At 37.1% G+C, this 26,784-nt stretch overlaps 2 protein-coding genes across 7 annotated transcripts; one reads left to right on the top strand and one right to left on the bottom strand.

Annotated features, from left to right (window-relative positions):
- Positions 1 to 400: 400 nt before the first annotated feature.
- LOC103712250 (putative glycerol-3-phosphate transporter 1) lies at positions 401 to 8,241 on the top strand. 3 transcript variants are annotated; one of them, XM_008798730.6, is made up of 3 exons: positions 401 to 557; positions 2,181 to 3,265; positions 7,113 to 8,241. In XM_008798730.6, exons 2-3 carry the CDS (start codon positions 2,284 to 2,286, stop codon positions 7,682 to 7,684), a joined length of 1,554 nt encoding a protein of 517 aa, XP_008796952.4. In that variant the 5' UTR covers positions 401 to 557; positions 2,181 to 2,283; the 3' UTR covers positions 7,685 to 8,241. The 3 variants fall into 3 exon arrangements, with proteins under 3 accessions (XP_008796952.4, XP_008796951.4, XP_017699557.4); XM_008798729.6 differs by lacking the exon at positions 401 to 557 and adding an exon at positions 586 to 758; XM_017844068.5 differs by lacking the exon at positions 401 to 557 and adding an exon at positions 586 to 996.
- Positions 8,242 to 11,831: 3,590 nt separating this feature from the next.
- Positions 11,832 to 26,604, bottom strand: LOC103712249 (uncharacterized). Of its 4 annotated transcripts, XR_015974056.2 has the most exons (17): positions 25,553 to 26,601; positions 25,276 to 25,486; positions 24,291 to 24,342; positions 24,138 to 24,174; positions 23,659 to 23,715; positions 21,546 to 21,658; positions 21,383 to 21,454; positions 21,150 to 21,289; positions 19,051 to 19,123; positions 18,883 to 18,944; positions 16,707 to 16,811; positions 14,877 to 14,952; positions 13,097 to 13,209; positions 12,680 to 12,739; positions 12,446 to 12,591; positions 12,192 to 12,219; positions 11,832 to 12,125 (listed from the first exon to the last, which is right to left on the bottom strand). XR_015974056.2 is itself a non-coding variant. In XM_008798727.6 (16 exons), exons 1-15 carry the CDS (start codon positions 25,641 to 25,643, stop codon positions 12,486 to 12,488), a joined length of 1,368 nt encoding a protein of 455 aa, XP_008796949.4. In that variant the 5' UTR covers positions 25,644 to 26,604; the 3' UTR covers positions 11,832 to 12,219; positions 12,446 to 12,485. The 4 variants fall into 4 exon arrangements, 2 of the variants coding, with proteins under 2 accessions (XP_008796949.4, XP_026662439.4); XR_015974055.2 differs by having other exon boundaries at positions 21,150 to 21,454; positions 25,553 to 25,852; XM_008798727.6 differs by having other exon boundaries at positions 11,832 to 12,219; positions 25,553 to 26,604.
- Positions 26,605 to 26,784: the final 180 nt, after the last annotated feature.

The following is a 26,784-nucleotide window of genomic DNA, read 5'->3' as shown; positions in this document are numbered from 1 at the left end:
GACAAAAAAAAAAAAATTAAAAGTACTTGATATAGTTATCAAATAGTGAAGAAATAATACACTTCAAAATAGGATCCCGTGTGAACTATAGAAAAAAAAAAAAGGTTGAACGTTTCCTTTTGACCATAACATTGCTTCCATAGGTGGCAACCATTTAAGTCCTTATGCTTTGACTCAAGCAACCACATTATTTCTTGCCACTCTAAAATACACATATCCTCCATCATAAATATCTTAATTTTACCATCTTATCCACCATCCATTTCCTCCTAGTCATAATCACATCCACCCATGTAATTATAATTGCACCCGCCAAGCCAGTTTGCAGGCATGGCAATACTGTAATTACGTTTAGATTGAAGGTCCAAAGAAAAGAAGGGCATTCATGGAATCCACCGGTGGAACTGCCGCGGCTCAACGTGCGACCACAACAAGATCCATACCATGTCCAATTCTCAATCTCTCTGCTTCAGAATTTTCGGAAACTCTGCAACTGGGAAAATAAAGGCAAAGGGAGAGACAGAAGGGTCTGAAATCCAGCAATCTCCTCCTATCAGGTTCTGACATGTGTACTTGCATTTAGTGCACCTATTTATTTATTTATTTGTTTGTTTTTTTGCCTTCTTTCTTCTTTGCTTCTGCCTTCGTCTCCTCTCCCTGCACTCAACTCATGTTCGGTTATATTGTCTACGATAATTTTAAGGCTGGTTTTATGGGTCCTTCTTAAATGCTTTGATGGCGACAATTGGGAAGCCGACGTAAGATTTTATTAATTCATCTGCTTTGAATTGTTGGGAGCTATATCCATTGGATTCCGGTTTTAGGTGAAAGGTTTTATTGTGAATTCCTTCTTGAAGCCATTTCAGTAGAATGGTTTATTTACTTGTGATCAGAAATTGTTAGTAGAGCTTCCTTTGGTATTCGTTGTTACTGGTTTGATGAATCTATTGCTTCAGAAATTGTTAGTAGAGCTTCCTTTCGTATTCGTTGTTACAGGTTTGATGAATCCATTGCTTCCCTCTTTGTGTTTGGTATTATGGTACTTGAACCAAAAGAAACAATTTTAGTTGATATTTTACGAAAAGTCTATCAGAATGGTAGCTTTTTCTGTAGATTGAGCATTAATACTGCATACAAATATCAGATTTTTTCCTCCTTTCTTTTGGTCTTTTAGTATTGCTATATTCATTGCTGATGAAGGTGGGTCTTTTCTTTTGAAAAATCAAAAATTCTTTGGCTTTCATTCTGTCTTAGACATCGATCTAGGAGGTTAGAAACCTCAATGGAAGAAATTGTTCATCATCGATAAATTCATTATTTTGTTTTCACCATTTGTGACATGAGTCAAGTTCTGAATCTATCAAAAGTAATCAAATTGATGGATGCTGTTATTTTTTGAAGAATGAAGTGATATGCAGCTTGAGATACAGCACTTCAGAGAAAAATGAAAAAAAGGAACCAGTTGCGTTAGTTCACTTTAGTTCAATGCCATGAACTTTTTGAAGTTAGACAAATTTGGGATTGCTTGCTGCTTGCTAGTTAATGAGTGCTTCAATTTTTGATACAACTAGTGCTTCAATTGATTGGCACTTGTAAACAGGGAATGGGAAAATGGAATTTAAATAGATCTTGTAGATTAGGTTTAGTTCATTTTTGCATGTTTTGGAACTACACTGATGTAAAATATTCAGCAGCTAGAGATAAGTTAGAGTTGATATACATCATTGGGTGTCTGTATACATTGCTATATAACTTAATATGATTATTAAGTGGAGGCAACTTCTGCTAGTTCCTACTTGGATGTGTTCAACTTATTCTGCACATTTTGCATTTGAGCTGCTCTATTGGGTCATATCCTTTTCATAAGAGAAGATTTTATCATCCATCTAATTCAGGGGTTCAAGACTGAGACATTCTGTTGTGATGTGATTGAAATTTTGACATTTTTATATCACATTCCATTTGAATGCATATTTGACAATGTTTAGAACCTGTAAAATTGATTAGCCTATTCTTTTAATCTTTTTGTAGAATACTTTTCTAATGGCGACCGTGTGTGAGTCTAATTAGCTATGACAGCAGGAATTACAAGTCTTTGAAACAGAGTCATGCGAAACTTGTTAGCGCATTGAATTTATTGACTTCACTTTCTGATTTCTGTTTCATTTTGTCGCTCCCAGATGACAGACCTCTTTGTGTAGCAGAGTGTTTAGTCTTCCCTTCTTCTCAAAGTACAAGACATCTCCGTCATCTTTTGGAGTTAAAAGTTTGAGCAGATTACTCATGGCTCCGCTAAGTGAAGTACAAAGCAGCAAACCTCTAGGTCTCTGCTTCGTAGAGTATACGAGGAACACTCGCCTAAACATCAGAACATACCAGACTGTCGTGTTGATCTTAACATTTTTTGCTTATGCTAGTTATCATGCTACTAGAAAAACCACAAGCATTGTTAAAAGTGTGCTTGATCCCAAAACATCGCAATTGGGCTTCTCTCCATGGCCGAGGCCTTTTTTACTGAGAGCACTCGAGGATGAGCAAAGGCATTCAGGTCTTGAGAGTGGTTGGGCACCATTTGATGGTAAAGATGGCACTGCCATGCTTGGAGTGATTGATGTGGCTTTTCTCTCAGTGTACGCCTTTGGCATGTATTTTGCCGGGCATCTGGGTGACCGTTTCGATCTAAGAATCCTTCTGACAGTGGGAATGTTGGGGACAGGTGTATTTACTTCCCTCTTTGGTGCTGGTTACTGGCTAAATATTCACAGTTTTTACTATTACTTGGTGATTCAGATGGTGGCTGGCATGTTTCAGTCAACAGGCTGGCCATCGGTCGTGGCAGTCGTCGGAAATTGGTTTGGGAAGAGGAAAAGGGGGCTGATTATGGGGATTTGGAATGCGCACACTTCGGTTGGGAATATATCTGGCTCACTGATTGCATCTGTTTTGCTGAAGTATGGGTGGGGCTGGTCCTTTGCTGTTCCTGGTCTTCTTATTGGCGTTGTTGGGTTGATAGTGTTTTTGTTCTTGCCAGTTAGTCCAGAAGCTCTGGGGATTGACAAAGATGATGATCTGCTAAAGTCTCATGAGCAGAGTGATTCTAGAGAGCCTCTACTGGGGGAAGAAACAGTGGTCAGAGAAAAGGCTGTGGGATTCTTCGAGGCGTGGAGAATCCCCGGTGTCGCACCATTTGCTCTCTGTCTTTTCTTCTCCAAATTGGTGGCCTATACCTTCCTCTACTGGTTGCCTTTCTACATCAGCGACACAGGTAAATTTTGTTGTCAAGTATTAAAAGCTTATCACTTTGATAAACTGCAAAAATGGCCATTAAATTAATGTTATGGTACGTGTGAATGCGTTGTCTTTGTTAATGTTACGGTATGTGTGAATGCGTTGTCTTTGTTCTCTTTCAGATAATTATAACCTTCTCCCTAGGAATTTGTTGAGACAGCATTATATTCAACATCTAGAAGAAGTCAAGAATTTAAAAGAACTTTGATAATAAACATTTAGAGAGCTACCATTAAGAAAATGACATTAGTGCTTAACACATGAAAGACAACTTGATGAAAACCTCCTTAAGATAACCAGTTGATTGTGGCACCATTCTCCCTCTTGTTATCACTACTTTTCTGTAGGTCTTCAAAATCTGTTCCAAGAACTCCCTCTCAAAGAAAAAGAGTTTCGCTGTCTCTCACTCTCTTCCTGATTTTTATTTTCCTTCTGTCTCATTTTGTCACCCTTTTACTCTTCTTCCATGCGAAAGGGCACGCATAAGGGATGCAAGAGAGGAGACTTACATGTCTTCTAACTACTTCATATAAGAATCAAGAGAATCCTGGTAAGCCATCATTTCCTTTTATTGCTCTCATGCAAGGATTCTTCTACTTGGATTTTCTTTCTAGTCCATTATGATGGACAAAAGAACAGCAATATATATTACTTTGGCCTATGTTTGGTTTGGTAGCTCTCTCTCTCTTTTCCACAACACTCGCCCTTTAGGACCACAAGAAACATTTTTTCCCATTGATGCTCTCTAAACAAACCCTTAATCTTCTTGTTTTCATGCCCAAACTGTCAATCAGAACCCCCTGGTTTGCTCCCAAGGACATATTTGGCCTTTGGTGTTGCATTAAAGCCCATTATTTTCCATGTGGACTACCTTCATCTTCCATCTTGTCTTTTGTGCTTCCCCATGGCTTCTTAGAAGAAGCTCAAACCTCCCACCCCTTGCAATGATTGTGAAATAATAACTATTCTTTCACCATGAAATTTACTAGTGTCCTGTGTTTTTTTTGCTTTCCCTTTTCTATTAAGATCTCTCTGTCTTCGTCAACACATTGGATGAATTAACTAATTGCCATATGCTTGCAATACTTTGAATTGAACATGCTGACTGAACTAGGGATATGCTTCTCTTCTTGGACTGTCTTTGCAATTGCTGACCTTTTTCCACGCAACATTGTTGCTAAATATTGTCAAACCCAAATCTCACTGCCTTTGCTGTCTAATTTGACTTATGCTTTTATACTTACTGTAAAGAGTTTTGTCCAAAAGGGTCCAACATAATAAGAATGCAACTAAAAGTGAAAACAATTCTCGAAAAACTAGATTTTTACTAGGTTTTACCACACCCAGATTGTGCTCACTATTTGCAGATGTTGTGAGTTCCATTATAAAGAGTATGAAACTCCTTATTGTAAGGAAAAATTTACTCTTTTCTTTGTGGAGATCCCAAGGAGTTACCATTTCTTCTTCACTAGCACAAGTATCCAACAGCTGGTGTAGGAGAATGCCCATAGATGTCTCAAATAAAACTGAGAAGGAGAATCCATGAAAGAGTATCTTCTGACTGACAAAACTTGTGGAAAGAGTTTTTAACAAAGCTTATGGCACAACCATCACTTTCTGTTTTGCAATTTCTTCTCTTTCCTTCTTATAACTATTTCTTCTTGTGCTTTTTCCCCTCAAACCAGGGAAGATCCTCCTTTTTATTCTCCTTCCTCCATCATCCTTCCCCCCGCTCCCCAATCTACTTTTCCTTTCACTCTCTCTTGCTGCTAAAAGACTTGTACTAGGAGATACACCAAGAGAGATGACAAAAAATTCTATTGCAAGTATAGAAACTAAATGATTCCTTAGAATTTTCTTTTCTTCTGTCATCAAGCCCTATCTGAGCTCCTTTTTCATTATTAAATAAAGGGCATAGAAAAGACCTTGTCTTGTATTTTTTTTAGGCGTCCTCCATGATCTCTCTGTTATCTTCACTACTAAACAGACCATAGTCGACTTTTTTACTCATTAATCCAATCCAAAAGAACTTATAATTTTCAATTCTGAATGTTCTGCTGGAGTTCATAGCTTCTGCTTATACCACACCAATTTTCTTTTTTTATGGTGATCATGCATAAACAAAAGTTTTTCCTTGAATAAGAATTTTTTTTTTTTTTTTGGCATCATGAGAAGCCATTTCCACATAAAGCTTGTTTTAGATTTCATCCAATACGTCATCCTATTGTCGTCACTACAAAAATTTGATTTTTTGCAATAGCTTGCTGGTTTCCTATGATCCCTCTTAAAATCCTCTTCTGTCAGACTTCGCATTAAATAATAGAATTCTAGATGTTGAAATTGTATTCTTGTAAACAGAGATGAGAGAAGCTTAAGGTTTGTTAATTTTCTACTTTTGTCTTCAAAATTTTTAATTAACAGTATTGGTGAAATTTCTCATGCGAGCAGACATACTGAGGATTACTCTAACTGCTGTAAAGTGATCTTTACCTTTGAGCTTCACCTTGAGCTGATATCTTCTTATTTTAGCTGTCATCGCCAATAGTAACATTTGATGTCAAATATTCTAAATTTAGCCTTCAACATATTTCATACTATCAATGAATGGCAAAACTTGCAGTCCAAAAGTTAAGGCGGCTACAACCCATCTTCAGGCTCTAATTCCAAGTTGCTAAAATATTCTACTACAGCATATATCCCTCTTACAATTGAAAGGAATTCTCCTTCTGCATTCTTCACCATCTTTTTCAAGTCCCAAGAGATATAACCTGAGAGAACACCTAAAAGGTGCCCCCAAAGAGATCTTTGGCTGTGTTAATATCCATCCAGGGATTTATTGCATAATAGCATCTAAGAGACAGAACTGATGAATTTCCTCTTGAGAGACTTTAAGAAACATTGAGATTTTTCTCATCATTACTTGTAGTTGTTATGCATGATATACATTATTCACCCTTCCCCATCAGCTTAAGCTTTTAGTGTCTATTGTTTGGTTAGCATGATATTAGAGCTTGGGTTTGCTGGAGGGTCACAAGTTCAAATCAAGGCCACAAGTATGACAGATGGGATAGCTAGCTTGTGATGAGCCTTTGAGCAGAGGTTGAGCTGGCTTGAAAGATGATCAATTCAAGCTTGAGCCTGGCCTAGCTTGTTTGAGTTCCAGCTCATTTACACCCTTAATTGCAGCAGATGGAAAAGAGGATTTTAAACCTATCTATAAAAATTTGTCATCACTCACCCACCAATGAGTCAGACTCATTTCTTTTCCCTTGCAAATGACAGAGTAATGTCATTATTAACCAATCTCATCATTGAAATGCATAATTTTTACTCAATTTACTTCCACTTTGACATGACATGTGACTTGGTGCTGAAATGCACGTCTGCGGTAGTTAATATTAGATAAACCATATAAGTTGTTTGGCCATTTTCAACAAGGTTCCCTTCATATGTCATGCCAGATCTATGCTCTCTGAGTCTAGCTACTCTTATATGGTTTGCCTTTATAGTAACAAATGCACTAAAAGGTGTTTAATTCCAATGTGTAATGTTTGCTAATGCTAAAGTATCTACAGTATTTCTAGTTCATGGATGCATCTTGTAGCAGATGGTTGTTGCTTTGCTATCTTCTGGTTAGTAGAATAAAACTTCATGCATTTGCAAAGGCCATCCACCCTGCAGTCAAAGATGCTCAAGATCAGTATTTATTGGTGCTACATATGAGGCGGCTTTAATCCACTTTCTGGCACTGTGTTGCTTCCTCTTTGGCTTAGTTATCAGTAAAACTTGCATTTTAATACCATGGTACCTTCTCCAACCTGCAGCTATAGATGGCAAATATTTATCCGACACGACAGCTGGAACTCTATCGACACTTTTTGATGTTGGAGGCGTGGTTGGCGGTATCCTTGCTGGCCACATTTCTGATCGCCTTGATGCCCGTGCAATCACGGCTGCAAGCTTCATGTACTCTGCAATACCTGCCCTCTTATTCTACCGCATATATGGGAGTGTTTCGCTCTTTTGGAACATCACTCTCATGTTCATCTCTGGTATGTTTGTGAACGGTCCTTACGCTCTAATAACAACAGCAGTTTCAGCAGATCTTGGCACGCACAGCTCTCTGAATGGGAATTCTCGGGCATTGGCGACTGTGACAGCTATCATCGATGGCACAGGGTCTGTAGGAGCAGCAATCGGGCCGCTGCTCACGGGGTACATCTCAGCCAAGAGCTGGAATGGGGTGTTCACAATGCTGGTGATGGCAGCACTTGTTGCTGGGCTCCTCTTGACCAGACTTGTGGTGGCCGAGGTGGCTGCCAAGATAAGGGCGGCCGCAAGGTCACAGGCAGCAAGTAATGTCTTGCATTCCTCAAGTGTGGGATTGGAAGTATGATCAATGATGCATCATGATGTGGAGATTGGAACTGTTGCAATGGAAGCAGCATACTTCTCAGCTTATTTTCTGAATTGTGAACTATCTGTTGTATGGTGTACTGTGCTAAGAGTTGCAATGGCTTGAGAAGCTTCGGTCATTCAACAACATCTCTTGATTGCTTTGAGTGGAAATAAACTCCATCCATGTCTGGTGGTAACATCAGTTGGCTCTTTTCCAGGTTGCAGGAGGTACTTGGAGCTGGTGTATTCATCTTATGTCACCTATTCCTTGGGGAGGAAATGGGGAGGTCTCAAGCTTTTTATGTTTGCTAGGAAGGAAGCTGAGCTTCCAACATTGTTTGTATAGAGTGGAGTTGGAAAAAACACTATGATATTTGCCATTGGAGCTCCACTGAATCCATTCCAGTTTCCTGCCATTGTTAGGAAAGTCGAGGAATGGAGCTGGGGTTCCATTGTTGTGTATACTCTGTACGAGTGTTATAAACTTTATATGCTGTTTGGCTAGGAACAAGGGCAGACAACGCCCATTCTGGTGAACTACTGGCACCGTTTGTACATCATTGAAGGTTTACATGTTCATCCACAGCTTTTTATGATGAGAAGTTCGTCTCCATTCGTTGCTAGCACTGTCTTTTATGTGGGTTATGATGGTGTCTAACATGCATTATCGAACAACATATGTTTAAGAAACTTTGATTATAGAGTTTATGTTATGCTTGATTTACAAAAGTCGAAATGACCTAAATTAATATTAGATAGCTGCAGGGCAATTGGATGGTTCCTAGGAATCATGGCAAGTGCAATGAAAATAAATCTACCTATCATCTCTCTATCTATAAAGTAGTTTTGTTAGCAAATAGAGATCGATCAAAGTGGAAGGTGGTCCAGTGATGGAAGTCCTATAGAAAGCACTCTTTCATGTTCTAGTCAAAATTCAAAGTGGTGGAGTGATTGATCCAATATATTTGAAAATGCTGTTGTGTTATAGGTATAAACTGTTATTTGTTATCATTATATAGTTATTTGCATAAATGATAAATAAAAATTAAATATATCTTAGAAAAAGTTAATTAGTGGACCACCAGAATATTATAAAAGTCCATGACCAATGAGGTAGAAAAGTTTTGTAACTTTAATAATATTGTTATAACATGCTATTGATTACAGGGATATCAATTGGAATAGTTTATAAAGACACTGAACATTGTGTACTAGTGATCTAGGTTCAAAACTTACTCTCACCTGATTTGGGCTATCTTTCTCCTATCCTATCTCTCAGGTGGGAGAAAAAAAAAAACCTGCAATGACCCCCACTAAGGGCTCGTTTGGTTCGCAGGAAAAGGAGGGGGGAAAGTGTGGTCAACGGGAAAGTAATGAAATGCCTCTTGTTTGGTTGGAGTTTTCAAAGGAGAGAGATGGGAAAGTTGTATTCCCATGGGAATATGATTCCCACATTTCATGGGAAAGTCTTTTCCATGAGAAACATGGGAAAGTTACTTTCCCATGAGGTGGGAATCACTCCTTTTTTATTTTTTCCCAAAAAGACCCTTCAGCATTAAAGAAGCATTAAAGAGGCATTAAAGACCTAATTTTTATTAAGGGCATAATAGAAATTATACATAACTTTCCTAGGAAAGTGGATGGTCAACCAAACATAAGCACTTTGGAAATTTGTCACTTTCCCATGGTTAACCAAACATGCCAAAAGTACTTTCCTAGGTATCCTCTTCCTAGGAATCTGATTCTCAGAAATCATATTCCTAGGAGGGAAAATACTTCCCGCGAACCAAACGAGCCCTAAGTTTATATAGTCACTTATGTTTTGACAAGTGTCCTGTAGCTTATGTGTGTATCTAATTTATGGGACAGCGAACTATTTGTCCCAATTTGTCCCATGATAGGCTCTAACTTGTTCTGGCCAAGAACATCTCGATTTTGAGTATTTTTTAAAGCTCAACCTATAATCTAGATTGAACGTTCTAGGTTTGCAGAATGAACATTTCTTTTAAAGGAATGAACAGAGTTGGATTTGGCTCAATAAGAAACCTTGTTCAAAATCATTTCATGACGAACAAGTGAAGCTTGAACACATCCTACCAATCCGACTAGAACTCGGTTACCCTATAGTGAAATTTGCCATCATCCAGGCCTGAAGCCTAACTATATTCATTTTTAGTCGGCCTATTTAAAATTTGTCATTTTCTATGCCAAAAACTTGTTGATCCATAGTCAATCTAGTACGGATGAGACTATATCTGGATGCACCATTTGAACTAGATCCTAATTCAAGATGGATTATTTGGAGTTAAAAATCATCAATGAACAACTGATAGGAGTTTGTGGGTGCTCCACGCTTTGAAGCAGCCTGGCGTTTGAACTTTGAATCCTGAAATATTGCTCCGGTGGTTTGCTGCAGGGTCTAGTGCATCAGGCATGAAACCTATGGGTGTGGTTCTGTGTCCATGCGTATGTGATTCATAAAGCATTTGCAAACATTGCTTATTAGTGTGGAATCCAGGTGGTGTTATACTTTAAAATTTATATACTATTTTCGCCACAAACCACTAATTTATAGTTAAAAGATTTTCTAGCATGTTGTAATTGATGCGACTCAGTTGTGAAGGTGGACACAAGTACAATAAGTTTTATTTGAGGGGATATAGAATTAAAGAACTTTGCAGCATTATCCCGCATCCATACTATCAAAATTTTGCAGCATTAAACTGTCAAAAAAGTTGTATTTTACACCACTTTTACATACATATATATACATATGTATGTATATATAGATACAAACTACATACATATATGTATATAAACAAATGATTCTACAAACATGTATGATGGCTGATAAAGATTTTATTTGTATTCTTCTTTAGTTTTGTTCTATTAAGGAAGAATTGGTAAAGATGGCAAGACAGGTACACATAATTTATTGAAACATTTCTGGAGTTAATTCGCTTAACCAATTTCATCAGTATATGAACGTTGGCACATTATTTTTATTTAGGAAGTGAAAAAGTTGACCGTTGACAATTACTGGTAGAAATCTTTTTATCAGTTTTATAAGGCCTTCCAAGAATGTGCTGCTGCCCAAAAGTGACATAAATAGATTAACATAAATTGTCTGATAGCCATAGTAAAGATTTATTATGGTGAACAACTATAGTCCTCATAATATTTTTTCCCTTTATATATATATATTTTTTATATGACGAACGATCTTCTCCTTTTGGATGGTTGAAATCACCACTGTTTTGGCTGACGGATGATACCCCGTTCTTGCATGATCTTTTATTTTTGTTGATTGGCTCTGTTTTGCCTACTAAGCATTAGGATTGCAAATAGGTCAGGTCGACCCGTGACCCAACTCGACCCGCATAAGATCCGATCCGACCGGAATTTTAAGACCCACAAGGCCGAATCGGGTTCTAAATTTGGACCCGTTCTATTTTTCAGATCCGATCTGATCCACCCAATTTGACCCGAATCCGAACCCGACCCATTTTTTTTTGAGTCAGTTTTTTACTATTATATAGTGAAACTTTGAATATAATAGATCCGAACCCGACCTGAATGACCTGTCGGGTTAAAATTTATAGGCATGGACCCGACCCGACTCGATTTTCAACCGGATCGAATTTGGGTCCAAAATTAGGACCCAAACAAAAAAACGGGTCAAATCGGGGTCACTCAGGACCCGACCCGATCCATTTACAGCCCTACTAGTGAGGATAAATCACTTACAAATATTGCTCCATGGCCTCGGTTCTTTTAGTCCCCTTCCTTGTACCTCTTTTCCATCCTCTTCTACACAGCCTCAGCCATGATAGAGAGGGAGGGATAGAAGTGGTGATGAGAACATTAGATAGGATCAATTTGTGCAAAATTTTCTACTCTTATGCAGGATATTAGCCTGGGCTTGATGGAGCATATCAATTTTTTGCTAATAGGCCAAAACCTGAAATGATATAAATTAGACCCGAATAAATCCCTCCCTCCCTCTGCCTCTTCTCTCTTCCACATCCTGATTAAGCATGTATTGCAGTAAGCTGGTAATTTCAGCAGATTATTGCAACGAGGGTTGTGACCTTGCCTTCTTCCATGAAGCCTCTTTCAACAATGAAATACTAATGTCTCATGCATGCACAACATAGACGTTTGCTTATAAAAATTTGAGAAAAAAATGAGCAGTAGATGACTTTCAAACAGAATAAAAAGCCCTATCATCGAATCTCACCATGAAGAGAGGAAAAACCCAGGGTGCGGAGTCTGCTATGCTCAGTCAAGTAACGAATTAAACAAAAAAATTTAAGAAAAAGCAAATTAGAAAAATCAGAAGCCCCATGTTACAGAAGTGCTTTGACATGACATCTGCTGGACACAGTAAATTCCTCACACTGTTCAACACTAAAGGACTCATCATCCTCCAATTTAATCTGTAAAAGTAATGAAAGTAAGAGACATAGCTCGTAACCAACACAAAGTGCTGAGGTTTTGCTTACTTTAGCCAAATCCCACTAAGATGATTCCCTGCAAATATATCAAGAAGTTTATTTGCTTTGATAGGTCCATAAATACAATTTTCTGCAATATTATCAGAAAACGAATAATAAGGCACCCGCAGCAAGCATCTAAATGCAAGCCCTAAGAAAAAGCATGAGACAAGCAGGATTACACATACTGCAATGCCAATTTCCACAGAAGATAGCATGGAATTGGACAAGTCAGTAACAACAGGACATCAATCATAACATACCTGGGTCAATTCAAATACTATCCATAGGCAGTGGTAATCATCAGAAAATGAAGTCACTGAGCTGGCCACTCTGATCTCTTTGCATATTGCTGCTGATAATAGATGCACTGCCTTCCACATCAGCACTGTAACAGTTCATCCGATGCCTGTATATGTTGGTCCCACTAACAGCTTAAATTTGCTCTTCAGCATTACAGTTTATTATATGTCAAGTATGCAATTTCATGAACATACCAAGTGAAATGGTCATCACAACAAATGGAGCCCCAGATGACAGAAAGTCCAGTCCCGTTCCTAAAGAGAGCAAACTGAAATGTTCAGGAGTGGACAAAAGGAAAGAAAAAAGGAGAAGAATTCAAGTGGATGCATATAGAACAGAAAACAAGTGTGAATTATTATGCCGTAGTTCATTTCAAGAAAACTCCACCGCCTTAATTTTCCCTATAGTTGCCTGCAACTGAGGAACTTCTCAAATGTTGATCATTCAAGAAATCCAAAGTAAATTTAATCAGGTTTCCAAAGGAAATCATGTTTTGTTGTTGATAAAATTCATTCCGAGTATGACTGCAAGATTCACGACTTACAGAAATGAACAAGAATGATGTTCTCTCACAAATAACAAAAAATGTCAGTAAGAAGCAAAGAAAATACCATGTGGCTGTATACATATTGTAGAACTTGTCAAAGGTCTTATCAAGGCAATAATGGCAAACAAGAAGATCCTTCAATTCCGTTACACTGCAAGTTGACTTGCAGCATTTTACCTGCACCAAGATGAATTGGTATTAATATGGGCATAATAGATGGCATCAGCAAAAAATATGTAAATCTTCTGAACAGGATTCCGCAATTTACATATTTATGTTAAGCTGTTAAGAATCTCTTTTTTTTTGAAAAAAGAAAAGAAGCAGAAGAGATTTCAAAAGGAAAACAAGTGCTTGAGAAATAGTTGAACGTTATTAGGAAGAATTAGACATTAGGAAGTGGGTGTGGATGAAAGATCCTGGAACTGGTGCAGCAGCCGAAGATTCTTGCTAGTAGGGATAGGACCACCAATTGCATACTAGGACTGGCTTGAGAAAAATCTTAAAATAATCACCATCCCAGGATGAAAAGGTTGAATCTAACTCAACCTGCACCTTCAGCCTTCACAATTTATAATTTCCACTTTAAGGCACCACAAGGTTCTATTAATGAATACGAGAAGTTGATGCCAATATTTCTGTGGAATAGAGAAAATAGTGAGACAGATTCATTGAAGCTGGCATGCTGGAACTCTTTTACGTAGGCTTAGGCTCTTTTGGCATCCAGGATGAAATATTTTTAGATTCTAGAGAACACTTCTTCTGCCCTGCAATCAGCGAGTCAAAGCCTCTGACAACTAGCAAGTGGTCAGCTTTTCCAGTTGCTGCATCCTTTTTTTATTTAAAAATGGGCGAAGGGGGGGTTTTATGGAGTCTGAAGCTCCTTAAGGTCCTGATATGTTATTATTTACAGCCTTGGAGAAAAGATGCCACAATTTAGTTCTGATGTATTACTGGGTAACTGTCATGTTACAATATATAGCATAAAGATATTCCTGTTCTTTGAAAGTACAATTCATCCTCTGGGATGCTCTTTCAATAATTAAATGGTTTTATGATGTTAAAAAGGAGCTAGAAGGTAATCAAACACATGGTTTGCCAGACTCTGCTTCCTGGATATGAGAATGAAGATCATTCCTTTTCTCTCCAGTGATTGGAGTAATCAGCAAGCTGATACAATAAGGTAGACTTTGCTGAGTGCTACCTAGAAACATATACAATACTTTATGTCTGGAATGCAAGACTTAAAGATGATTCTGAAGACGACGCAATTGCTATTATTTTTTTCCTTAACACTTCACCTGGCAACTTTTGTTGGAGGGGATTGTCAGGACCCTCGGAGAAGTCATTCCTGCAAATTATTAATTTCTTACGGGTCTAAATGTTTGGCTGAGACCTGCATTATACACATGTAGGTCTAGGCTAAGAAAGGAAGGGTTAGCTTTCTTATCTACTGTTGGCTCAACACCTCATTGCGCTGGTTATTACGCATTATATTCTTTTAGGCAATACAGGTTTTTGCAACTGAGCTACTGACTGTACCCCACTTATGGACGAAACCACATCCTACTTGAAATCTTCCCATGCATATCTTTTTTTTACAAAGGAGGACAAGAGAAAGAAGATAAAAAAAAAGTTCTTTCGCTGAGCACAACAGAATGACGAGGAATTTGTTTCATTTCAAATACTTCTTATTGAAGAGAAGGAACGAGAAAAACCGAAATCTTCCTACTCGAACAATAAGTCCTTTTGTTTTCACCTTATGTAATCGGAATACATTAAAATTCTAAGCCACCCAATTAGTCATCAAAGAATAAAAGTAGCAAATGCATCTGCAACATGCTTACCAAGCGTTTAAGCTTATAAGAGTAAAACTTTTGATGAGAAGGGTGTGCACAAATATGTGCATTCAAGTGACCTGCACTGTGAAAACCATTCAAAGGAGGGGGTTAAAAGAAAGAAAAAACTCATTGGCGTAGATAGCTAAGTAACACAAATTATCACAGGTTTAACAAAGGGTAACACTAACACTACGAAAAAATTGAGCACAAACCTGTGCATGTAAGTGTATATTACTTTGAATGGCAAATCAGTTCTTGACATTTTGCATAGGATGATACTCGTGTGTATTATTCTATATAGCATATAGTCAACAAGGATGGCTGGTCAACCATTTATGTTACCACCAGAACTATGAAACATTTCATACTATGCTACTTTTCCAAGGTAGTTGAGGGCAAAGATTTTTGGTGTGGAAGCCATTGGATGTCTTAATCTAACACGATATGCAAGTCATGGTAAGTTGCTCCCCACAAGCACTTCATGGCCAATCCTCCCTTTTCTTCCATCACCTCCTTGTCCCTTGTTGAACAAAGTTGCTACCCCTGTTCCCATAGTTCTGTGTCCTCACCTCATCAAAACTATCAGTTTTAGCCAAACAGGTCAAATGTTGGTTGACTCCGAATAAACTGGTAAACCAACCAAATTGCTCACTAGAAAGCTAGTTAAGAAAATCACTAATTCCTCCTTACACAAAGTCCATTATATATCATATAGATCTAGCTTATTGACTATTTACATCATTTTGTAAACTTTCTTGAGTTTTATTATCCACATAAAATGATGAAACACGTGTATCATCCAGTGCAGTCTCAAATATAGTATTTTGTTAACATCTTTTTGTGATCTCGCTGTCTTCCTTCAAAATTATATGATTGATCTGATCCTTGTTTGCAATTAACTAATTGATCTATATGTGCAGTTTCTTCTTCAACCATTGCAGCTAATTTATAGGTGTGTTAACATCTAGAAGGTTACATGATCCAGCAAGGCTGTGTTAACAGATATAAAAGCTCTAGCTTCTAACTTGTGGTAGATCATAATGTAAGAAACTGCAACAGGTGGCACACAAAGGAATAAAATATCTATCCAGTGCACATGTTTCAGATTTAAGTATCATCAGGTTTGCTTTGATCAAACCATGAACTAAGCTTAATTTTTTAACTAAAAAAAAAATCAACTTAGAGTCCTAGTTCATGGATTTAATTAAATTTAAAATCATCTTATCAATGGTGGAGAGAACCAAAACCACTGAAATATTTTCTAATATTGATACAGTGCTACCCCGGTTGTACTTGGCCAATTCAGGCTAACTGCAAAGTTTTACATGCCATTTCCAACTCCTTAACAACTTTGGTTCCTTTCTTATCCTTTTTCCCCTTGGGAGAAGATCAAATCTATCAATTAAGGAGCAAAACATTGCTTAAATCAATTTGATTCCCTCGACCCCTGGCATAAATTGGTGGAGTTTAAAGTAACTAAGAAACTAGACCTACTCATTCCTCAAAAAGGTGTGATAACAAAACCAATATCCAACACATAGATGAGCTCTTGCAAATTGAACTCAGCCAGATAAAAACCAAATTTTTCCATTGGCCAATAAAAGCTTTGCATCTCATAATACCTGACGCAACTTTTCAAAATAAACTTGATTAATTGCAATTAGAAGAACGGAAGATTATGCTGAGAATGAAAAGAAACAGCTCCAGAACTGCTACTCTCTTTAAGCCGTGAATAACATTAGAGGTACTAAATGTATAATTAAAGATTGGCTCACTATATTGAGAAAAACAAGTACATGTAAGTCCAAACAAAAGAGTTCAGGATAAGAACTTAACCTGTCGCAGAAGACCATGTTACAGTCAAGGCACAGTGCCAAACTTGATGAGCCATGACAAGTATTGCATGTCGCACTAGATGAGTTCTTTCCTATTTGCTGGCATCTGTAGAAAACAAGAGATATTAGATAGTAGAAATAAGATTACTACAGGAAAAACACTAGACCATATATCAAATAGAATTTAAGCCTTAACAAAGATAAACTTGTCAATCTACAGTTCAAGCTAAAGGGATAACATTTAAGGAGAAAATATTGCAGTTTACAAAAATAAAAGAAAAATGAAGGTGAAATAAAAATGGCCAAGGAGTATATTACAAAACAATGTTACCTATGGCCTGCGAAGATATACAAGACCAGACCAGCAGCTATAAACTACTTTGAACATGACAAAGACTGAAAGGGCGATGTAAAAATGTCCAAAGGACTCCATTATTTACGAGCAGTGAAAATAATCGACATTGAAAAGCATCTCACAGCACCATATGCTGGTCAAAAAGGTGATAAATCATTTTGCTGGTCATCTATGTGCACTATATGCTGGTCAAAATGGTTGTATATCATGTGAAATACTTGCATCAGTGCATATAAAAACCAATTCCATGGTATATTCCAAGAGACAGGTACTTATTATCCTCGTTACATGTACAGAATGATCCAACTGTATAAAGAATACAATTCATAGATTCATTACTTCAATAATTTCTTGGTTTTCAAATGTCAATCGTAAGGTACGCCGTCTTGGTACCGAGTCCCATACCAGTGCCACCCTGTCACTATATCGGTATGCCCAATATGGGTGCCGGTTCGGCATCCCGAGTGTCAGCATGCCCTCCTTGCCATGTACTGGTACCGAACCGGTATGGTACGGATAATACCCCGTACCGTCCAGTTTGGTACGGTATGGTGTATCTTGGTCAATTGAGTGGTCATTGTAACCATATAAATGATATAAGTTCACCACCATTACTAATTTATCTAATTTTCCTTAAAATATATGATGCTTATTATAAATTGATCAGATATTATGATGGCCTTGATCTTTTTCACGTTCCAAAAAAAATTAGGATTATTTCTTTCCAAAAAGAAACTCTACCACTTTCCTGTACAAAGTCATCCAAGTGCCCTTTCTGAAAATATAATAAGGATTTTGATGGCCTCATCCTTTTTCTACCTTTAGAAGAAAAACCTAGATCACATTCTTCCTATAGAGAAACTTTGCAAAGTCACCAATATAAAATAGCCCCTGCTGGTTGCACTCTCCTAGTTTTGCTGATAATACAGAACACTAAATTGATCAAAATATAACTAAACTTAAATTTATGTTATTAGTCTCCATATTCTGGTTTTTCTTCCTTTTTTTGTGCCCTACAGATCAAGGTTTATTAATAACACTGACTGCAGCACGAAGCCTACCAAATACCAAATCCTGACCTTCCACCACCTCAAATTTGTCTCCATGCAACACATCAAGATTTTGATACACTCACTCCCCAATGCTATTCATTGATGATTTTCTCCCTCAACCTCAGCACTCACTTTCTACTTACATCTTGATTTCCTCCTTTCCATCATTACATAAGTGAAGTAAAACCTACTGCCACTTTAGCAACTCCTGCCTCATTATCTGAGGGTTCCCCCATCACTCTCCCTCCCATAGGAAAAGAAACTTTTACATCGCAATCTCTTGATACCTTTCAAAGCTTAGAAGCCAGATAAGCACTTTCAAACTAAATGAGTATCACCTTCCAGGCCAAAAAAAAAAAAAAAAATTCCATCTAAAGCTAGGACTCATGCTGATTTGCCAAACCAATAAAATCTTAGTTTAAGATTATTTTTTCATATAATCTTGCAAAGCTGACATAGAGGATATAATATCTCACATAAATATTGGAGCAAACTATGAAGATTCATGAATGAGTACTTGAGATGTGTTTGCTTGCTTAATAGGCTTGGAACTACTGGTTACTAGTGAATGAATTTCAATGCAACTATAAATGTATTCACATTAAGAAGATTAGATCTATACAATTAATTAAAATAATATGTTGAGATTTTAAAATAAATAGTGGAACATATTCATGAAATGCATACTTGCAATAACAACATAAATTATAAAGAAAACACATAAATGTACAGAAGTATTCCTCCACAGCTAAATGACACAAGAAGTAAACCTTTTGTAGAGGACACGTAGGTCTTTAGGTATTGGGTTCAATCTGTAGTCTGACACAGGTACCTAAGAGAAACAAAAGTACTACCAAATATTATGTTTCGATATTAATTAATGACCATAATTGGTACAAACATTAAATGATAGTATTTAAATTTAAAGAAAGGAAAACCTGGCTGCACTGAGAAGAACCTATTTTCACCAAGCAATCCTCTGCTAGGTGGCCAGGCTTTTGACATCTCCAACTATAATAGAAAAATTTGCATGTTAAGCATCAACAAATGCTAATATGACTAACACAACAGACTTACAAGACACAAACTAGGAAAGATACAACAGAGAGAGAGAATTTAGGACAGGTCTCTTGGTGTTGGTGGCGCATACATCATTTACTTTCCCAATCCTAATAGAATCAAGTAACCATGGTCTTTCTCCCAAAAAGTATCCACTGTATTTTCCTATCCATGTTTGAATTTATGCAGGAAGTTGCAAAAACATATCATTTTTTCACAATCATATCAAAGTTTACAAAGATGAGTGTGATGCTTCTGCCATGTACAACACTTTTCAGTAATTGGATCAGCTTACAATATCTTTGTTGAGAAGAAGCAAATTTATTCTTCATGTTGTACGAAAAAAGGCACCCTTAAAACCCTTTACAGAAAAAGAAACAGATAGTAGAAAAGCAGAAAAGAACAACAAAGAAAGAAAATGCAGTAAAATCATTAACCACTCATTCTCTAAAAGGTGAAGAAGATTGTTTAAACCCTGGCACCAAATTTCAAGTAAATCAAACTCAAATTCAGGGCAAAAGAGCTTAACAAATCATTTGACCAGACAGACTGAGATCCTTGAAAGATACATCAGCTTTGAACTCCCAACTAGTTTTAACCAGGTTTTCACTAGCTAAGTTGGTTGAATTATGCTTCATCATCAGTGTGCAGTGTTTAACTGATTGCAGAAAATATTGGCTCCATGCCTCTGCAGACATGCCAATAAGTGGCTGTTGAATTTAAGTGGACATTTTAGGGCATTGGCTAGTGAAATTTAATATGCAAATTATTCTGTCTCTGCCAAATTCTTCTCCTGATTGATTGTGACTGCAGCTTTTCATTTCTTACAGCTGATGTTTTTTTTACTCTCTATTTTATTATTCTTTGTATTCTTCATTGAAACACTTGATCATAAAGAAATTATATGCCAATGGCCACTTTACCTTTGGTTATTGGAAAAGATTTTGAGTTAACAAAATTGGCTTCTATTGCTTGTTAAGGTGTCAAAGCACCCTAAGATTGGGTATAACTCTTGAGGCATAACCAGCGGCGGAGCTATAATTCTGGTCCAGTGGGGCAAAACAAACAGTCTAAAGATCTAAAAAGTTTATCAAATATTAAAATTAGTAAAAAGGTAAAGAACTAGATTGGCCCTTACTGCATATGGACAATGAAAAGTTCTTATGAATTTGAACCTAATATATGCAGTTAGTACCTCTTCTTCTTCTTCTTCTAATCATCTCTACCACAAATATGAGGATATCTGTCCTCTCTTTGGAATGAATTCATGCCTTTTCTTAAATGAAAGGCCGAGGTCACTTTTAAAATGGTATATAAAGCATAAAAAAAGCAATTTAAATTACAAAAGCCACATCATGTAGCAAAATTAATGGTCCATATGACCAGGTAACATATTGGGAATTTTAGAATTTGAGAGGTGCAAGGAGTCTGCCTCAAAAAAATCCATAAATAGAGGGCATGGCCACAAAAGCTTATGGGCTGTATATAGCTATGGACTTTCCAGTTTATGTTTAATATCATTGTCCATAGAAAAGACAGGTAATTGAATTGTAATTAGATTTTTGTGGATTTAAGTGGGATTTCTATGGGGAGAATGAGTGGTGAAAATCTTGGTTTCTTTGAAAACATTGGTTTCTTTTACAAAACCAGAAAAAATAAGAACCCAGATTCTCTATGAAAACTAGTGAAAAAATCCGAACGAGCTGCAACTTTTGCTCTTTTTTCCTGGGTATCATAAGGTCTTCAAGAGGGCAAGTCTCAATTTTCTTAACAGTATATCTATTGGGCAATTCCAGAATTTCAGCTTCCTGCCCCCCTCTTTCCTGGGGCTCCAGCAGTGGGCTCTTGCAAACATATTTCATCAAGGAGACAAGAAGCTAGACAACAATATGCATATATATTTGACCAATCAACGTACTTGTATCTTGCAAATGTAAACATACAGAGCATCAAATAAAACATTTATAGTGAATTGTACCATTTATATGTAGACAGACTGAATGTCTTTTTTGTCCACTCATGTGTGTCATAGCCCCAAGTGTCCTTCTCTAACTCAGGCATCTGTAACACATCTTCCGGTCCACTTTGCCAAGGCAATTCCTTGTGACTAAACGTTCTCTGTGGGAAAAGAGAAGAAAGATTCAAAGTTCCATGGCTAATTTTGAATTCAACTAATCTTGAAATAACCAAGGGCATGTAGGTATGAAAAACCTCAACCAGGGGAACATCTTTGAGTTTCAGTAGTTCAGTTTTGCAATCTATGCTGCAGATATCATCACCAGTCTGGATTGGAACAACATTTATCAACTAATCTGAATTTCTAGAATGACAAATAGCTTGACAGAAGGTAATCTTTGATGACTTCAAATTTCACCTTATCACATATATACTCTCCATAACGTCCACACAAGACACAGGCTGGCTCTCCGGGTAAAGGAAAGCGTTGTTCATGTCTCTCCTTAACTCGACTACTCTCTTCTGCATGAGCTGAAAAGAAGATTACACTGAATCAGAATTCATGGCTGCTAAAAATCCAGAAATGCGAAAGAAACTGCGAAGATTTTTCCCTTCATGTTTCTTGTCGTAAAACCTAGAATCAAACAGAATATGTCAAAACTTTTAAATATGACTGAGATTGTTCAAGATCATTGAAAGGGACAAGAAGGAATATGGTTTCTCATAAACCATAAATCATCCCATCATTGTATAAGGGCACATTGTATCTATCAAAAAGTTTCTGATAAATCCAAAAGAGATGACAGGTTAACAACACTAGAACATACAGGTTTATTACCAACCACAACCTGTGAAGCAACAGAAAAGACATAGTGCGCCTTCTCACAGAATTGTAAATGATAATCAAAGTTGTAAGACATAAATTACACCCAGAAAAAGATAGCATACAGGATTTTAGATGCCTACTCATCAACTTCTGACTTAATTGATATGTGGTACTTATGGTTGCAAATGGATAAAGCATATTGCAATATATCTAGACGATGCTTCTGAAAAAAAAACAGGTGAAATTTTAGTTTGAAACATTAAGTGTATTTGTAGAAACAGATGTTTAGCAACAACAGTTAGTCACTGGCCATTATAGTACTGCAAGAAAATGCTATGGTAATGGAAAATATTGATTGACTAGAAAGAGATGGGACAAAAGCAGAAATACTGACTAATGCAAATCTCAACAGGAATAAAAGCAGATTGATTAATGCAAATCTCAACAGGGATATAAGCTAAATACACAGTTACAACCATCTCACAAACTACAATAACGTTTGCATGTCAAAAACCACTGTGCATATGATATATTTACATACTCATAGAAAACTGAGATAATTCACAAAAGAAACAGCACTGCAGTTGTATATATCACTTTGAAAATCATTTATAACTTTCCAAACTCAAGTGTATCATGCACTGAGAACTGACCCTGTGAGAAAGATAAACTAACCATACTGCAGCAGGGTTGATCCAGGAAGCAGGAATGTGTTTAACATGAGTAGGAGACGTAATTGAGATGTAATTGGAGGAAAAGTAAGTTTATGTAGTCAACAGTCCACTATGATGCAAGGAATAAAGGCAGAATCATAGCTTAGGAAGAAATTTAAGAAACAAATTTGACATCACAACACAGAGTGATTACTGCTTCAAGACAGTACATAATCGTTGATGGAACAAGAGCTGAAGAGAGAGAAATTTGGAACAAAAGTGGCATGACAGTGACTAGAAAGTTGGCTGACCGCAGGCAGACTTATACATATATGATGCATGTGAAATTTTTTTTTGAAAATCACAAATCACCCAGGAAGGCAGGCAGGCACAATCATGCACACACATACTCGTGAGTGCAAAACATATGATGTACGTAATAAAATTTGAAAATCACAAATCATGCAGTAGAGTGTAGAATAAGAGCAGCATTTTGGTAAGGCAATATTTAAAGAAACTACTTGAGAATTTTATTATTATAAAAAAAATTGTGATTATGGAGACTACACAAGAAAAAAGAACATATGGCTTAAAGTCTACAATTAGAAGTTAATATGGCAGTAACTGCCTGTTTATGGGCTTAACCAATCATGTTTCTCCATGATTTCTTTGAGGAATATATTTGCAAAATTCACACATTTCTACTTTTAATAGTGTTTCAAGTCATAAAATTGATCATTGCATCTACTGCACTTTTTTTTGAAATAAAGTTTTTTTTATAAATTTTTGACAACATGGCACTAATCGGTTAAGTCATATGGTTATTTGAACCATAGAAAAAGGATTTGAGACCTATTTTTTGCACAAAGCCACAAACTGTCAGGATATCACATGCTTAAGTCACCAAACAACCTTGTCAAATCAAGGAAAGAAATCACATTAAATGGCGAAAATTATCCACCACTTGAAAATTTTTAAAAATGAATAAAAATGTGAAAACTAATAAAGTTAAGCTTGAGTAAGATGACATTTAGTGGATCAAAAAAACTCACCAGGAGTTGATGTATCCAGTTTTTCTTCACATTCTTCAGATGAAGTTCTTTCATCCCCTGAGGCCACAGAAGCTTCGTTTCAAAAATATAACAAAAACTAGGAAAAGAAGAATGGAACTTTTAAACACCATAAGCTACAATGACTTATCAGATTTATATTTTTTTTAATTTACCTACAGATATAATAAACCTTGCTAGTAAAAGAAAACAAAAGTTCCACAATGCAATATGTCATGGTTACACTAAAAATTTTCCAAATCATTGTCTACATATTGTTGCTGTTTTACTGGTTAAATATATGCATCATCATATTAATTGTAGAAATAAAGATGCATGAGTCTCTTATTGTAGTAGGTCATTCAGTTAATTCAGCACTTAGAAGACAAAATAGATCGAACAAGTTCTAATTCCAAAATGATTATATACACAATGAAAATTTATAACTCAATGTGCATATCTTCAAAATAATTAACCATTACCTGTCATAATGGGCTCACAATCCCTGCTGGAAGTCACCTGTCAAAAGATGTATGATGATACTATCAAATTGTGAAAGCCCAAGCATGGTTTGAAATAAACAATAATTTGATCAAAATTGCTTCTGGAAAATAAAAGTGAGAACAAAAACGCACCAATGAACTTGGAGATGTATCAAGGGAAAACCGAGAAGTTCCTATTTCTTTCCTGTAATTTAGCAAACCAAATAAAACAATAAAAGGAAACATCTGACAAACTTGAAAGACTACTGTCTATCACAAGGGCTGCTGAAAATACAGGTTCTGTAAGGGAACTATAAATTGTAAATGACGCTGAAGGTAAAACATGTCCCATGATCTAAGAAGCACCTATTGGTTTATGCATATATGAACTGTTGCATTAGACTGATCACAAGTTCTGAATTAAGAAAAAAGCATTTGGATCCGATCCAGGGCTGTAAACAGGCTGGACCTATGCAAGATCCAGATGAAAACTAAATGAGATAATTGGTCAAAGACATATCATGCTACAGGCAACCCCTCCTGAAGCCTGCGCATTTTCGCTGATAGGGCATGTTTAATCGCTAGCCCTTCCCTAATATCATGCTTATTCACCAAATTATTAGCAATATCATGAATGCTCCTTGTCATGTTCATTATGCAAGTGAATTTTGCACTAAAAGATACTCCATTAGCATCATTGCCCACTTCCATCTTTAACAATCTGTCAATCTTCCTTTACTTACTCCTCGGTGACTTTACTAATGGTAACTGGCTGAGCATCTTGGATATATAGGAAAAGTTTCAGGGAAATAAAAATCAGCTCCCAATGTATGGAACATGAAACTATATATATAGGAAAAAAAAATCAACTTTTCGTCTGAGTCAATAATTTAGTTAAGATTCACATTTTCTTCCATCAATAACAATGGAGGGATACAATAGGTAGGCCCCGCAAAATAGGATTTTGGCGTGATGGCATACAACCAATTGAAAGCTGAACTAAAACCTAAGTGGGATTTCAAGTACTAACAGGGAAGAGACTGGACCGATGCATGAGGGCATGAATAGTTTCTAGTTCATCAAAAAATTGAATATTGGACACGATAAAAGAAGAAAGACATAAGGAGGATGTCTTTGCCTTATCTTCTCGATGTAGCCTTGATGGGAGAAACTCGTCTGGCTGTGCTCCTCGTCACTCGCCGCCTCCTGGTGCCGCTTTTCTTCGTGCTTCCGCTTCCGATGCTGAGAATGAGAGGGAGCATTCTTCTTGTTCTCCGCGTTCTCTTCTGGAGTTGGTTCGCCGCTGGTAGCGGTGGTGGATGGTGCGTTTCCGATCGCGGCGTTGTATGCTGGAAACGAATAGCAAATGAACTGAAAAATACCCGGGAGGAGAGAGAAAGAGAGAGGGACGATACCTCTGAGGTTTTGGAGGACGGAGGAGAGGCTCAAATCCTTGTTGTAGGCGAAGGAGGAGTTCTTGTAGAAGTTGGTTCGCGTGCTGCCCATCTCCAAGTCTCTACCTCTCTTTCCCCGATGCGATTCGATCCGAGAGAGAGACAAATAGAGACAGAGGAGCTCCTAGGGATGACGGAATGCCGACCCAGGAAAGCCTGGAGGAGTAAAGTTACCGAACCCTAGACCTCCACAGAATAAGAAAATATGACGAGGGGTTATTTGGAAGACAAACTTGGAAGTATATCGGCAGCAGATTCATATAAAGGTACTAATGGAACTATTACATGCAACACCCTAACATAATTTAATATCATTACGCAAGTTCTTCATCGGTTATACAGAATGGTTTCATTCGTAAGAAGCCTTTTATTGTGCTATTATGACAAAAATTATGTAAGTTGGAAGCCTTGCATTCTGAAATTCTTGCAGCAAGTTCTTTATATCCCATGGCTTTCGAGCCAATTTGATGCAGGTTTTCTTTTGGTTCTGAAAATGTTGTTGTTAGTGATCAAATCCTTTCAGGCCCAAAATTAGCTGCTCTTTTAGAGAATTTGCAGCTATCAACGGATCCTTGTATGTGCCAATTATTATCTTATGAAGTAACTCAACGCGTAGAACATTACAAATAACAGATAAAATGCGTACAGAACTCAGCAGAAATTAGTCTAAGGATATGGAGTTGAACAAAGCATTCAACAATCTCCTTAAACCACGGAATTACCCAAGAACTCAAAACAGGATTTCTAAGAGAGCACACTAGAGATATGGACAGCCGCTCCTATTCAGAGTCCTCGCTCTTCTTGGGCTTGCGGTACTTCTCCTCGTAGTATTTGGTCCTCTCCATGGCCATATTGGCGATCTTCCGGACGTTGGACACGTTGTAGTTCTGGGCAATATAGATCCCAAACGTGGTTCCTATAAAAAAGGAGAAGCATTTCCGGATCAAAGCCATTCCACCACCTCTTCTTCTACTCCTTTTCCTTGGTAGTTTTCTTCTTCTTCTACTTCCCTGATTGCAATCAAGTCCGAAACCCAGAGGAGTTTTATAGAGGGGATAGTAAATGGAGAGGAAGATGGCAAGAAAGGTGACGTTATTGAGCATAGTCTTCAACTTGGTCCCTCGACCAAGAAACTCCTCAACTTATTCCTCAAGTTTGTCGAGCTGACCTGGCTCGGACTATTTTAGCTTTTG

The sequence above is a fragment of the Phoenix dactylifera genome, chromosome 16 (genome assembly GCF_051530095.1).
Source record: "Phoenix dactylifera cultivar Ajwa chromosome 16, Ajwa_hap1_PhDact_Kaust_v1.1, whole genome shotgun sequence".
Classification (NCBI taxonomy): domain Eukaryota; kingdom Viridiplantae; phylum Streptophyta; class Magnoliopsida; order Arecales; family Arecaceae; genus Phoenix; species Phoenix dactylifera.
Note: the sequence above shows the minus strand (reverse complement) of the source record. Positions and strands in the feature narration are given on the sequence as shown.